Here is a 13,640-nt window from a genome sequence, read left to right as displayed (position 1 = left end):
CTGGATGGCACTTAGTTTCCCGTGGCACTTACTGCACAGGGTACATGCAGGACTGCCCAACTTACATTCAATGTGTTGGTGCCTCTTAGCGTTCGAGAGTGGTCTTATCCTACCTCGTGTTCCATCTCAGTCGTTTCATGAGAAGTATACGTCCTTTATCCCACCGAATTCCCTTATCTGCAGAGAATTTCTAGCTTGTTTTCCAGCACCAGGACTTCGAGTTGAACGAGCTACCTCATGACTGGATTTAGCGTCTAGCTCACATCCTGATCCGCTCGCAGGAAACTACAGATGCGACAACAGGAATTTGTTTTCTTTCTTACACATTTTAGTTAATACTTCTCAGCTTCAGTCGTTTCAATACAACATGTCCGTCCCTTACAAGCATCAGATTACATCTGTCTCATTCTAAAACACATTTTCAGCAAAATAGCCAAAGATCCACTAATCTGCACAAAGATACTGTCTGACGTTAACACCGATGGTTACAGATGAAAACAACTTAATGTGTAATTTAGGACTTTTATTTTGTTAGTATAGCATACATTATTTAAATTTTTAATTGTTGATGATTGTGTAATTAGTAATAATAATAGTAACAATAATAATTAATGTTAATATTATTGTTTTTCAAAAATTCGAAGTATATTTGATAAGTTTGGAATTACAATATCTGAAAACAGTTTTTTTCACTAGTACACAAACAAACAACACCCCAACATATATATATAAACGCAAATAAAAGCTAAAAATTATATACGGCCGTATCACGAAGAGAACTTAATGTAGGTAGTGTGCAGTATATTAGAAAGTGAAAGTTTATCATCGAGCAGTTCCATTGTACCTAGAAACAACATGATGGTTTCTGATTTTGTAATAACGTGTGTAAGTCAATCCTTCTCTCTCTCTCTCTCTCTCTCTCTCTCTCTGTGTGTGTGTGTGTGTGTGTGTATGTGTGTGTGTGTGTGTGTGTGTGCAAGTGGCTGACTACCTCAAGACGCCACAAAGCTACGATGCTGTAACAAATGAACGGCATGCCACCGCGATTCTCCTCCAGGGCTGTTCTTTTCTCCTCTGCCACAGATTCCAAGTCGGGCGAGAAGATGGCGCTGATGCTGCGGCGCCCCGGGGCCCGCACCTGCGTCTCCGAGGCGTGCGCCAAGTCCGGTGAGTGCCGCGGCGCGGCGCCACTGTCGCCTGCCTGGCGCCTCGTCACTTCCGGTGGGGATTCCCCGGCCGCACGCGCGGCAGTCCAAGTCTCGCGCAGAGTTCAGACTACGTCCGATTGGTCTCTGTTTTTGTGTGTGTGTGTGTGTGTGTGTGTGTGTGTGTGTGTGTGTGTGTGTGTGTGTGTGTCTGTAGGGGGGGGGGGGGGGGGCGACGGGGAACTCAGAATCAAGTTCTCTTCCTCCGGGTTCTGAGACCCAGACATCTCAGCGGTCATGTTCCTCAACGTTCTCCTGGCTGTGCATAAAATCAGATTGCCAGCACCGGTATAAAATGTCAGTCAGCATGTCAAACGTGCTCACTGCTTCATCGTCCACCCCACCAGGGGTCATTCAGACGTTTCCATTCTAACAGGTATCGCTTTAAGAACATAACATTTGAAATGTCCGCCATTTCTCTTCTAGTAAGTTGGCAGCACTGAACATTGTACGATTTACTTCTGTTTTCTTTGTACATACTAATGAAACAGTGTGTTGTCACTGTGTAAACTTATTACAAGTGTGGTGAATGTTACAGTATTTGCAAATTTTCTTGAATGTTTGGCCAAGGCAATACACTGAATAAATCGACTGAAATGAGACTGGCTGCTAAATATGAGAAGACCGGTTCGGTCGGGGGCATTAAGCGATCAGAGCTTCCTCGTGTTTAGGGTTGTCAGGAACAAAAATGGAAAAGCCCAACCCAAAGTCATATTCAGCCAGACATATTGTCCCAAATGCCAGATTAACTATTTTAAATAGAAATAGTCAGTTGGTCATTTGTTAATAACCAGGCACAGTCAGACCCTTGCGCGATCAACGTTAAATGTGCCTAAATTAAAATAAATCATTAGACAGCCTTATATTTTGGCAATTATATCAGCAACTAAGAGCCCAGTCTTCTTAATTGCTCGGTCTTCTGCTTAAGATAATCTCACTAAAATTTCTTCAGTAAGAAAAATAAACAGTTATCTATTCTTCTGGAAAGGAAAGCGAAAAGATATCCTATATATCTCGTCATTTCAATTAGACTCATAAAGAAATAACAATAATCTGTGGCTAATCATCAATATTATTCATCTGAAACCACTTTATCTAGGACCTAATTTTCCTAGGGAATCATTTTCTTTGTCCACTAGGCGCTTATGAAAGAGAATTCCCTTTCCACGCTGACATTATGGCTTCGAATTGCAAGGTAAATACCCTGCCAGTTTCAAGGACTCAGACTAAAATTCTTCATCACACTGTTATATGAAATAAGCTGCCCACGTTCCAAGTGCCAAAAGCTTTCTGAAGGCAAGTATCTTTTTTTTTGCATAAATTTTATGAAATTTTGCCACTGATCAAACGATTAACAGCCATCCAACTTTATGTGTCCTCTTAACAAAATATTTAGGAGCACATTCAACAACTCTATCAATCAATGAAAATCTGAATAAGTGCTTACATAAGCGCCAGAGGTGGAACAACACGTTATTGACTTGCTCGTTTTGTGAAGCTGTTTCTGTTGAATCAATGATCCATTTTTTCTCAAATCGTAATCATTTGTTTGTCTGCACACGGATATAACATCTATCGAGTTCTGTCTCATTTGCATAATTCCTTCGATGTATGTTTCATTTTTTTTTTTTTTTTCGTTTTGTCTCAGAGTCCACAATTGTAAGTTTTGTATACGTTTCCTCTAAATTCGTCCACCTAATTTTGATGTGTCTGATAATCGCCTTAAAATTCCGAGACGCTACATCTGCTTACTAATAACTGACGGGCATACACCCCAACCTCAACTATGGGACATGTATTGTACATGGTCTACACCGTGTTTGTGAAAGTACCTGGGAAAATAACTGCAGAGAAAAAGACTTCAGTGTTGCTCTGAAGAAGATTCTCGTAAAGGCTCCCTATCTTCACGTTTTGTACCAATAAATGACAGGGCTTCACCTTCCACAGTTTCCTATCACAATAAGGTTGGGTACGTAGATACAATGAGCTGTTTTCTTGCGCAAAAACTTTGGTAACATCAATCAAAGACTTCATATATTTCATCGGACGCAACACCCATCAAGTAGGGCCAACAAGTAGTCAACAACAAAGATCTATAGTTGGAACTTTTTGGAGTATATGGATACAAGTATTTACCTGATGTGATTGAGAGTTTGGAACAAGAAGGTATGGAGAAGGAGGAACAGTGGAAGAGATTGATCAGTGTTAGAGACATCCGTTTTGGATTTTCTAAAGACAAATTCGAAGAACAATCCAGATGTGGAAGCCTTTGCAATTTTGACTCAGCTCGAAACACTAGCGTCTTGTGTGATAAACGTTGAAATGACGTGTGCAATCCAGCATAACAGAACTCTGTAAATTTTTGCATCTTTTTATATGTATTTTCACAGCCTTCTCCCCCCCCTTTCTGAATGTAATTCGTAGTTTAAAATCCTTTCATTAATAATCACTGTTTAACATACACTGCAATAATATGGAAATTATTTAATTTCATCAGTAAATTTTGGTGCTGTTATGGGTCAAAAGTTGAATTCTTTATGGAACACCCTTGCAATGATTTCGTGTGAGTCAATGCCCTGGTGCAAATCTTTTAACTGGACGCCACTTTTCCGATTTGCGTGACTCCAACCTAAACCAGTTATCTCTCTGCTTCAAGACTACTTGTGTCGCAGTCTTATGTTGTTGTCAAAAAAATCTTCAAATGTGTGTGAAATCTTGTGGGACTTAACTACTAATGTCATCAGTCCCTAAGCTTACACACTACTTAACCTAAATTATCGTAAGGACAAACACACACACCCTTGCCCAGGGAGGACTCGAACCTCTACCGGAACCAGCCGTACAGTCCATGACTGCAGCGCCTCAGACCGCTCGGCTAAGTTGTAGTCAAGGCTGTACATCTGGTTAGTTAGGAAGGAGCTGAAGTTTGTGATGTCTGAAGATGGGTTTTATCCCGAAACGAGTAACACTTTCTAATAAAAGAGTCAATTGAACATCTGCAATTACAGATCAGTTTGACTGAATGACTACTTGATCAAGCGATTTGCATCTCAACCTCTGGTGCTTCATTCTTGAGTTGAGTGCACTCAGTTACCTGTTACGTAGATGCATCTGAAACGTGTAACAATCATATACGAAAGGTGTGAAGCGACTAGCTGGGAGCCGAAGTTGCCAGGGAAAAAAAAGCAACGGTCTCAAAAAGAACCTGGCGCGTCTCGAAAGTCGTCAGGAGCCGACGCCACACTGCAACACACCGCCGTCTGGGCGGTTGCCTGCTCTGCCCCTGCGACTACACGACGTTCCGGCTCTGTCAATTGCAGCGCGACGTGCAGAGGGCCTTCGCGTGCACCGGACCAAAACACAGAGGGTGTGTAAATTGACAAGAGAGGTCGCTCCTGCCACAAACCTTCTGCTGCATCAGCCAATGTCACGTGCAGCCAACCAGGAGGAAGTGTGTGGATATTTAGCACCAAGCCCTCGCCGATCATGGCTTCCACCATCCTTCACACCTACAAATCCTTGATCCGCCTCCTCCTGTGTTGTGCCAGCATTGCTTGGATTTCCGCCCCTATCAGGTTCTATACCACCCTCCAAATCCTCGAGCGCCATGCACTCCTCCTCTCCTTCTGTATCTGCCTTCCGTCCCCCACGCACATCCTCTACGACCTCAACCCCTTCCCCCGCCTACTCATATTCCTTGAACACATCCGCACCCTGTATATTGTCCGCCGACTCGATCCTCCCCCACCTCCTGATATCCCCTTTCCTCTCCACCCCCAACCCGTTGCCGCGCCTTTACCGTTGTGTCCCACCCTCTCTCCAACTTCACACGCTTCACCTCCTTAACCAATGCAGCTTCTAGCACCTACCCCTCAAGGATGATCAACCTTGCCCTGACTTCTAACCCTCCTATCAACTCTAATGCCCCTCCCTCCTGCCTCCTCCTCAGGGCTCCCTCTCCTCTCCTTCCCTTCTCCTGAGTGGCTTCCCTCTCCTACACCCCCTGCCTCTCCTGTGCTCCCCTTCAGTGTCTCTGCACTCCCTCCTGCCTTGTCTTCCTCTTCATCTCCCACCGCACCTTCCTCCTGCCTCTAGATACACCCCCTAACCCACTATTCCTTTCATCACGCCCTCTCCCCCGCTGCAACTTGCTCTACCCTCTTTTTCCATCCTCTCAGGCCTCTCCCTTGCAGTTTTTATTCTTTGTCATGTGTGCTTCATCTCTTAAAGCGGTTTTATGGTGTCTTTGTTCTGAAGTGTCCACTGGGGGACCGAACCGCACAATAACCCTGGGTTCGGTGTGGGGCGGCGGGGGGCGGGTGGATTGCTGTGGCCTGCTGTGGGGTTCTAAATCACTAAAGGCTACGACGGGACGAAGCCTCTCTGTCGTTTCCAGGTCCCCAGTTTAATAAACACTCAGTACACAACCCTCTGCAAAAAGCTTTTAATTTCCTCTTAGGCCTGCTACATCCGCTGCTTTCTGCTTGCCGAGCACACTTTTTGGTAAGTCTATAAATCAAATGCGATAAACGCAAAAACTATAAAACAAAATAAACTGATACACGACACCATCGCAATATGAGGCTTATTCCACACCAAAACACAATCTTCTTTCATGTTGCCACGAAAACTTCTGATCATTTACGATTCAGCACAGATCTCTAAATAAGCTCATTTCCAACACTAAACGTCGTATTGTTGTTGTACCCAAGACCAGTGCAAATTTTCACCGTCGTTATCTTTCATAGTATCGACAACAGCGTGGGGAACGGATAACACAAATCGGTGGCACCACAGTAGGATGTCGGTGAACGAACAAAGCAGTGACGCGTAATGCCACAGCCTGTGGTCGACTGCTGATCTACGTAACATTCGGCCGTCTTCTCTCAGCGGTCTGCCGGCTCTTTTCTGTGTGCTCGTTACGGAAAGTGGTACGAGCCGTCCTCAAGAGTTACCACAGCTCGCACCTCGAGGACGCGCTTTCACTTGTCTTTTTTCTTGCCATTACACTTTTCTCGCTAAGGAATTTTAACATCGTGTCATCATTGTTACAGCGTTGATACAGACTGAGTAATGTCATGACATAATCTGTCTGCACTAGTGCCAGAGCGTTGTAATACTGCAAAGACAATGTATAGTTTTTCTGATAGCTTACTCACCGGAGGAGGTACTTACTCACAATTTTATTTAAAACGTCAAAAAAATTCCAATCAGTGAATGAACTGTCTTTCTCTGCAAACGCATTTTGGGTATACGTATTATCGGAGCTAACGGAAACGAAACCAAAAAGTTCTAAACTGAGGTTTCCATCACTTTCGAGAAATATACAAGTATTTTCACGTGCTACTAGTATTTTGTAAACAGCTGAGTCATTATTGCAATGAACATCTTTACCATGACCCATTTAACATTGGCTACGGCATTAAGGCTTCCTCCAAACGTCTCCATGGTTCACTGTATTCAGCCCTACATACCGACATTGCTCTTGCATAACTCTTCATGTCGTCTTTCCACTTCCGATAACGATGTCGTCTCAATTCATTTTATTATCTTTTGGTATCATGGAAAGAATTGTCTTAGTCCATACACCAACCATACCCCTGGATACATGTCCAGCACATTCCCTTAAAAATTTTTTATTACAGCTGTAATTAAGTGTTTCCTTGCAATTTGTCAGCTGATCCATGTTTCATTCCCTTTCTTTTCAAGCAACTCCCACCATGGATGTCTCGATTGGTTTTCTAATGAAACGTGCATATCTCACAACAATAAGTCAAAATTCGTAATTCATGCTTAATCTTTGGTGTGAGAGTAGAGTGATCTTTGGTGTGAGAGAGATTTTTGGTGTGACGTCATGAGCGCGTGACTGCGAGTGAGATCGCTCTCTAAGTTTTCATAAATTTTTATTTCAGATACATATTTGAACGGGTTTTGTGATAATATTTACTAGATAAGTGGCTTATTAGTGGTTTCTTCATTCACCTCTGCCTTTCTTGTGTTGTGACTTGATCTTTGTGAGTGTTTCGTATCGGGCAACTTAACCTCTTACCCGTGTTTACATTCCGCACTGACCAGTTGCAGCTGTAACGGCGCATCGAAAGCTAAGACTAATTAATTATTTGTGTATAGTGGTTTATTTAGGAAATTTAATAGTCTTCAACCGATGTTCAAGGTGTTTTCTAAAGAAATAATTTCAGAAGAACTTTTTGGAAACTGTTTTCAGTTTCGTTACTGTGTCATTAGACGTTTGATTTTCTTTCTGTGTTAGTCTTTTGTTATATTCTCATTTGATGTTGATTAATACCGTTAATAATAGTAGTTACTTCCCTTGTAGAGTAAGTTTGTGATTATTGTAGTCAGTTTTTTAACATCACCTTATTGTATTAGCGGAACTTAGATAAAGTAGTTTACTTGTTTCAATAACTGTAAATTTTACCATGAGTTAGACGTGTGGGTTTTGTAGTAGGTTCGTGAGTAGTGGATTGCGGTGTGAGACTTGTTCGAAGTATTTTCACTGGGGGGAATGCAGTGGGGAAGTCAGTGGGCATTCTGGTGAGATCCTCTCCTGGAACTGCAGTTTATATAGCAAGAGTAAGTTGATAGAGGAGCAGCAGCGTAAGTTCTGTGCCCTTCAGGTGCAGTTGAGAAACGCACAGGAGGAGCTAGATAGGATGAGGAGGGAGAAGGGTGTTGTGGAATGGGAGCTGGCTGTTGGCAAGAGATCTGCTAGGAGATGGAGATTTTCAGATAGTGTTACTATTGGTGTTTGCAATAGATATGACCAACTGTCAGAGTCTAGTGGAGAGGAATCTCTAGTAGCTGTAGATGTAGGAAGTATGCACCAGACCTCAGCAGTTACGGAGGCTAGGACAGTTGCAAAGTCGAAGAGAAAGAAGAAGGTTCTGCTGTTAGGTAGTTCTCATGGCAGAGGTATAGGCCAGGAGTTGCAGGAAGTATTGGGAAGTGAGTACCAGGTCACCAGCATTGTGAAGCCTAATGCAGGCACCGAGCGAGTTGGCGCAGTGGTTAGCACACTGGACTCGCATTCGGGAGGACGACGGTTCAATCCCGTCTCCGGCCATCCTGATTTAGGTTTTCCGTGATTTCCCTAAATCGTTTCAGGCAAATGCCGGGATGGTGCCTTTGAAAAGGGCACGGCCGATTTCCTTCCCAATCCTTCCCTAACCCGAGCTTGCGCTCCGTCTCTAATGACCTCGTTGTCGACGGGACGTTAAACACTAACAACCACCACCTAATGCAGGATTGGCTCAGGTGACTGTTCACATAGGGGGGTTATGTAGGGATTTTACTAAAGAGGATCAGGTAGTGATTGTGGGTGGGGCTGGTAATAGTTTTGATAGGGATGGGGAGTATGACATAGATGGTGACCTGGAAAAGATAGCCACTCACACTGGCAACACGAATGTGCATTTCGTGGAACTGTTTCGGCGTCACGATCGGCCTCATCTTAATACAGCCGTCAGGCGTAATAACATGAGACTTGGGGGTGCGCTGATGACAGAAGGCATGGGTCACATTTCGGTGGTGTCGGTGGAATCTATCAGCAGGACGGGTTTCACTAGCCATAGCCTGCACCTCAACACGTGTGGAAAGGCGAGGTTGGCAAAGCTTATAGGTGACACCGTAGATGGGGGTGGTGGGATCACTCATGGGAAAATTCCTATAGTAGTGGGTGTTAGAGCTGCACCTTTTTTAGATTGAAGTCAGCTGATAGGTATTCCTGCTTAAGGGAAGTCTCTCTAACAAAGGAACCACTTTCGACAAAGCTTAGGTATCCGAGTAAAGAGGGAATTAGTATATTTCATCAAAATATACAAAGTATTAGAGATAAAGTTAGTGAACTGCTTATAGATGTTGACTCTGAAATTATTGGTATATCTTGTAAGTAGGCAGTTTAGGTTTTCTTATTGGTAACGCCACATAGCGCTCTGTATGAAAAATCACTGGCTGTGCTGTGCGCAGTCTGTGGCTGGTTGGCATTGTTGTAATACTCGCCATTGTAGTGTTGGGCAGCGGCAGCTGGATTCTAACAGCGCGTAGCGTTGCGCAGTTGGAGGTGAGCCGCCAGCAGTGGTGGACGTGGGGAGTGAGATGGCGGAGTTTTGAAATTTGTAAGACTGGATGTCATGAACTGCTATATATATTATGACTATTAAGGTAAATACATTGTTTGTGATCTATCAAAATCTTTCATTTGCTAACTATGCCTATCAGTAGTTAGTGCCTTCAGTAGTTTGAATCTTTTATTTAGCTGGCAGTAGTGGCGCTCGCTGTATTTCAGTAGTTCGAGTAATGAAGATCTTTGTGAGGTAAGTGATTTGTGAAACGTATAGGTTAATGTTAGTCAGGGCCATTCTTTTGTAGGGATTTTTGAAAGTCTGATTGCGTTGCGCTAAAAAATATTGTGTGTCAGTTTAAGCACAATCTTGTATAATATTTCTAAGGGGACGTTTCAATCTGAGCACTTCTTAAATAAGGAGATAATTCAGAGGTTTCCTTTACCAGGATACAGGTTGGCTGGCAGCTTTTCTAGGAGCTCTTTGCGGTGCGGGGGAGCAGCCATGTAAGTGAAAAACGGCATCCCATTTGAGTCAATTGATGTTTCAAAGTACTGCACTGAAAAGGTGTTTGAATGTTGTGCAGGTGTGGTTAAATTTAGTGGAGCTAAACTTCTAACTGTTGTTATTTATAGATCCCCAGACACCGATTTCACAACATTTTTGCTAAAGCTAGAGGAAGTTCTTGGTTCACTTTATAGGAAATACAAATTGTATAAGTGATTGTGCAAGCAAAAGGATGCTGGTAGACCTCCTTAATTCATATAATCTTATGCAAACCGTATTATTTCCAACGAGAGTGCAAGGGAACAGTAGAACAACCATAGACAATATTTTTGTTCATTCCTCATTACTAGAAGGGCATTCTTTAGCAAAAAGGTGAATGGCCTTTCAGATCATGATGCACAAATTTTAACTCTAAAAGATATTTGTGCTGCAACACGTGTTAAATATAGTCATCAGCTGTTTAGGAAAGCTGATCCAGTTGCTGTAGAGACCTTTGTAAACCTTATCAAGGAACAAGAGTGGCAAGATGTTTATAGTGCTGATACAGTAGACGATAAATGTAATACTTTCCTCGAGACTTTTCTCGTGCTCTTTGAAAGTTGCTTTCCGTTACAACGTTCAAAACAGGCTACTAGCACAATTAGGCAGCCTGGGTGCCTGACTAGAGGGATAAGAATATCTTGTAGAACAAAGTGGCAATCATATCAAAACTTTAGAAACAGTCAAAATCTAAATGCAGCAGCCCATTACAAACAGTATTGTAAGGTGCTTAAAAATGTTGTTCGGGAGGCAAAAAGTATGTGGTAGGAAGGTAGAATAGCTAAGTCTCAGGATAAAATTAAAACCATATGGTCAGTCGTAAAGGAAGTGGCTGATCAGCAGAGACGGGTAGAGGATATAGAATCAGTGCGTAGTGGGAATGTCCGTGTTACTGATAAGTCGCATATATGTACGGGATTTAATAATCACTTTCTGAATATAGCTGGTGAACAAATAGAAACCTAGTCCCAACAGGGAATCATATAGCGCTCTTAGAAAAAAGTGTTCCGAGACTGTTACCTGAAATGCTCCTCCATGAGACTGAGTCAAGAATTAAATCTCTAAAGACCAAGAACTCTCATGGATATGAGGGGGTATCTATCAGAATACTGAAGTGTTCTTCTATGTATGTTAACCCAGTACTTAGCCATATCTGTAAGTTCCTTTAGGAGTGGTCGGTTTCGGTAGTGAAGCCACTTTATAAAAAAGGAGACAGGGATAATGTTGACAATTTTAGATCTATTTCTATGCCATCGGTGTTTGCTAATGTTATCGAGAAGGTTGTATATACAAGCTTACTGGAGCATTTAAATTCACATAATTTGCTGCCAGATGTTCAGTTTGGTTTTAGAAATGGGTAATAACTGTGAGGTTTTGGACGGATTAAATAAAAGGTTGCGAACGCTAGGTGTTTTCTTTGATCTAACAAAGGCTTTTGACTGTGTTGACCACAAAATATTACTGTAGAAGTTGGACCATTATGGAGTAAGGGGAGCAGCTTACAATTGGTTCGCCTCTTACATTAAGAACAGAAAGCAGAAGGTAATTCTCCGCAATATTGAGAGTGGTAGTGGTGTTCAGTCCCAATGGGGGATTGTCAAGTAGGGCATTCCCCAAGGGTCGGTGCTGGGGCCACTGCTGTTTCTCATTTATGTAAATGATATGCCTTCTAGTATTACAGGTGATTCAAAAATATTTCTGTTTGCTGATGAGACCAGCTTGGCAGTGAAGGATTCCCATTTCCTCTGGACAACGTAAATGTGTGACTGGTGTTGCAGCGTCGCGGATCCTGGAGTCGCTGGACACGACTGCGGAGCCGTGCGAGGACTTCTACCAGTTCGCGTGCGGCGGCTGGATCCGGCGCCACCCCGTGCCCGAGTCGCAGTCCTCGTGGGACCAGTTCCGGCTGCTGCGCGAGGACCTGCTCATCGACCTCAGGGGTGAGCAGCGGTTGCACGCGGGGCCCAGAACCAGGCTGGGTGGCGCGTAGCCGGTACAGTAAGGTGCGAGTGACATGTGCGTCCTCAGGGAACTGTTCTGCAGCTGCAAGTCCACAGTCAGTGGCTAAGAGAGCACCATCAAACAGAGGGTCCGTCTCCACCCCCAGTACTTTGGAACACCCCCGTTATTTTTTTATTTTAATGAAATTATCAAATAAATAAGAGCTGATCGGCCTTATGTGCTACGGGAGATGTTTCAGTCGAATTTTGGCTACTCAGTAATACTAAATTCAACGAATACAGTTTTTGCAGTAATTAAGGTCACGTACGTTTTAAGTTGGCTGTTTACGTTTTTATGTTGGTAACGTCACGTAGCGCTCTGTATGAAAATCACTCACTGTGCTGTGTGCAGTCTGTGGCTGGTTAGCTTTGTTGGAATATTCGCCATTGCAGTGTTGGGCAGTTGGATGTAAACAACGCGTAGCGTTGCGCAGTTGGAAGTCAGCCGCCAGCGGTGGTGGACGTGGGGAGAGAGGTGGCAGAAATTTAACAGCGGACGATCTGGACGTGTCCGCCACAAAGAGTAAATTTGTAATACTGGATGTCATGAAATGGTATATATATACACTCCAGGAAATGGAAAAAAGAACACATTGACACCGGTGTGTCAGACGCACCATACGTGCTCCGGACACTGCGAGAGGACTGTACAAGCAATGATCACACGCACGGCACAGAGGACACACCAGGAACCGCGGTGTTGGCCGTCGAAAGGCGCTAGCTGCGCAGCATTTGTACACCGCCGCCGTCAGTGTCAGCCAGTTTGCCGTGGCATACGGAGCTCCATCGCAGTCTTTATCACTGGTAGCATGCCCCGACAGCGTGGTCGTGAACCGTATGTGCAGTTGACGGATTTTGAGCGAGGGCGTATAGTGGGCATGCGGGAGGCCGGGTGGACGTACCGCCGAATTGCTCAACACGTGGGGCGTGAGGTCTCCACAGTACATCGATGTTGTCGCCAGTGGTCGGCGGAAGGTGCACGTGCCCGTCGACCTGGGAGCGGACCGCAGCGACGCACGGATGCACGCCAGGACCGTAGGAACCTACGCAGTGCCGTAGGGGACCGCATCGCCACTTCCCAGCAAATTAGGGACACTGTTGCTCCTGGGGTATCGGCGAGGACCATTCGCAACCGTCTCCATGAAGCTGGGCTACGGTCCCGCACACCGTTAGGCCGTCTTCCGCTCACGCCCCAACATCGTGCAGCCCGCCTCCAGTGGTGTCGCGACAGGCGTGAATGGAGGGACGAATGGAGACGTGTCGTCTTCAGCGATGAGAGTCGCTTCTGCCTTGGTGCCAATGATGGTCGTATGCGTGTTTGGCTCCGTGCAGGTGAGCGCCACAATCAGGACTGCATACCACCGAGGCACACAGGGCCAACACCCGGCATCATGGTGTGGGGAGCGATCTCCTACACTGGCCGTACACCTCTGGTGATCGTCGAGGGGACACTGAATAGTGCACGCTACATCCAAACCGTCATCGAACCCATCGTTCTACCATTCCTAGACCGGCAAGGGAACTTGCTGTTCCAACAGGACAATGCACGTCCGCATGTATCCCGTGCCACCCAACGTGCTCTAGAAGGTGTAAGTCAACTACCCTGGTCAGCAAGATCTCCGGATCTGTCCCCCATTGAGCATGTTTGGGACTGGATGAAGCGTCGTCTCACGCGGTCTGCACGTCCAGCACGAACGCTGGTCCAACTGAGGCGCCAGGTGGAAATGGCATGGCAAGCCGTTCCACAGGACTACTTCCAGCATCTCTACGATCGTCTCCATGGGAGAATAGCAGCCTGCATTGCTGCGAAA

At 44.7% G+C, this 13,640-nt stretch overlaps 1 protein-coding gene across 2 annotated transcripts in view; it reads left to right on the top strand.

Annotated features, from left to right (window-relative positions):
• LOC126355952 (neprilysin-4-like) overlaps window positions 1-13,640 on the top strand; it is a 693,674-nt gene that overhangs the window by 483,617 nt on the left and 196,417 nt on the right. For both annotated transcript variants that reach the window (XM_050006541.1, XM_050006540.1), the window contains exons 4-5: window positions 1,084-1,167; window positions 11,608-11,769. In XM_050006541.1, the coding sequence (XP_049862498.1) occupies window positions 1,084-1,167; window positions 11,608-11,769 (246 nt within the window). The remainder of the gene's footprint in view (window positions 1-1,083; window positions 1,168-11,607; window positions 11,770-13,640) is intronic.

Source organism: Schistocerca gregaria, chromosome 3 (genome assembly GCF_023897955.1).
Source record: "Schistocerca gregaria isolate iqSchGreg1 chromosome 3, iqSchGreg1.2, whole genome shotgun sequence".
Classification (NCBI taxonomy): domain Eukaryota; kingdom Metazoa; phylum Arthropoda; class Insecta; order Orthoptera; family Acrididae; genus Schistocerca; species Schistocerca gregaria.
Note: the sequence above shows the minus strand (reverse complement) of the source record. Positions and strands in the feature narration are given on the sequence as shown.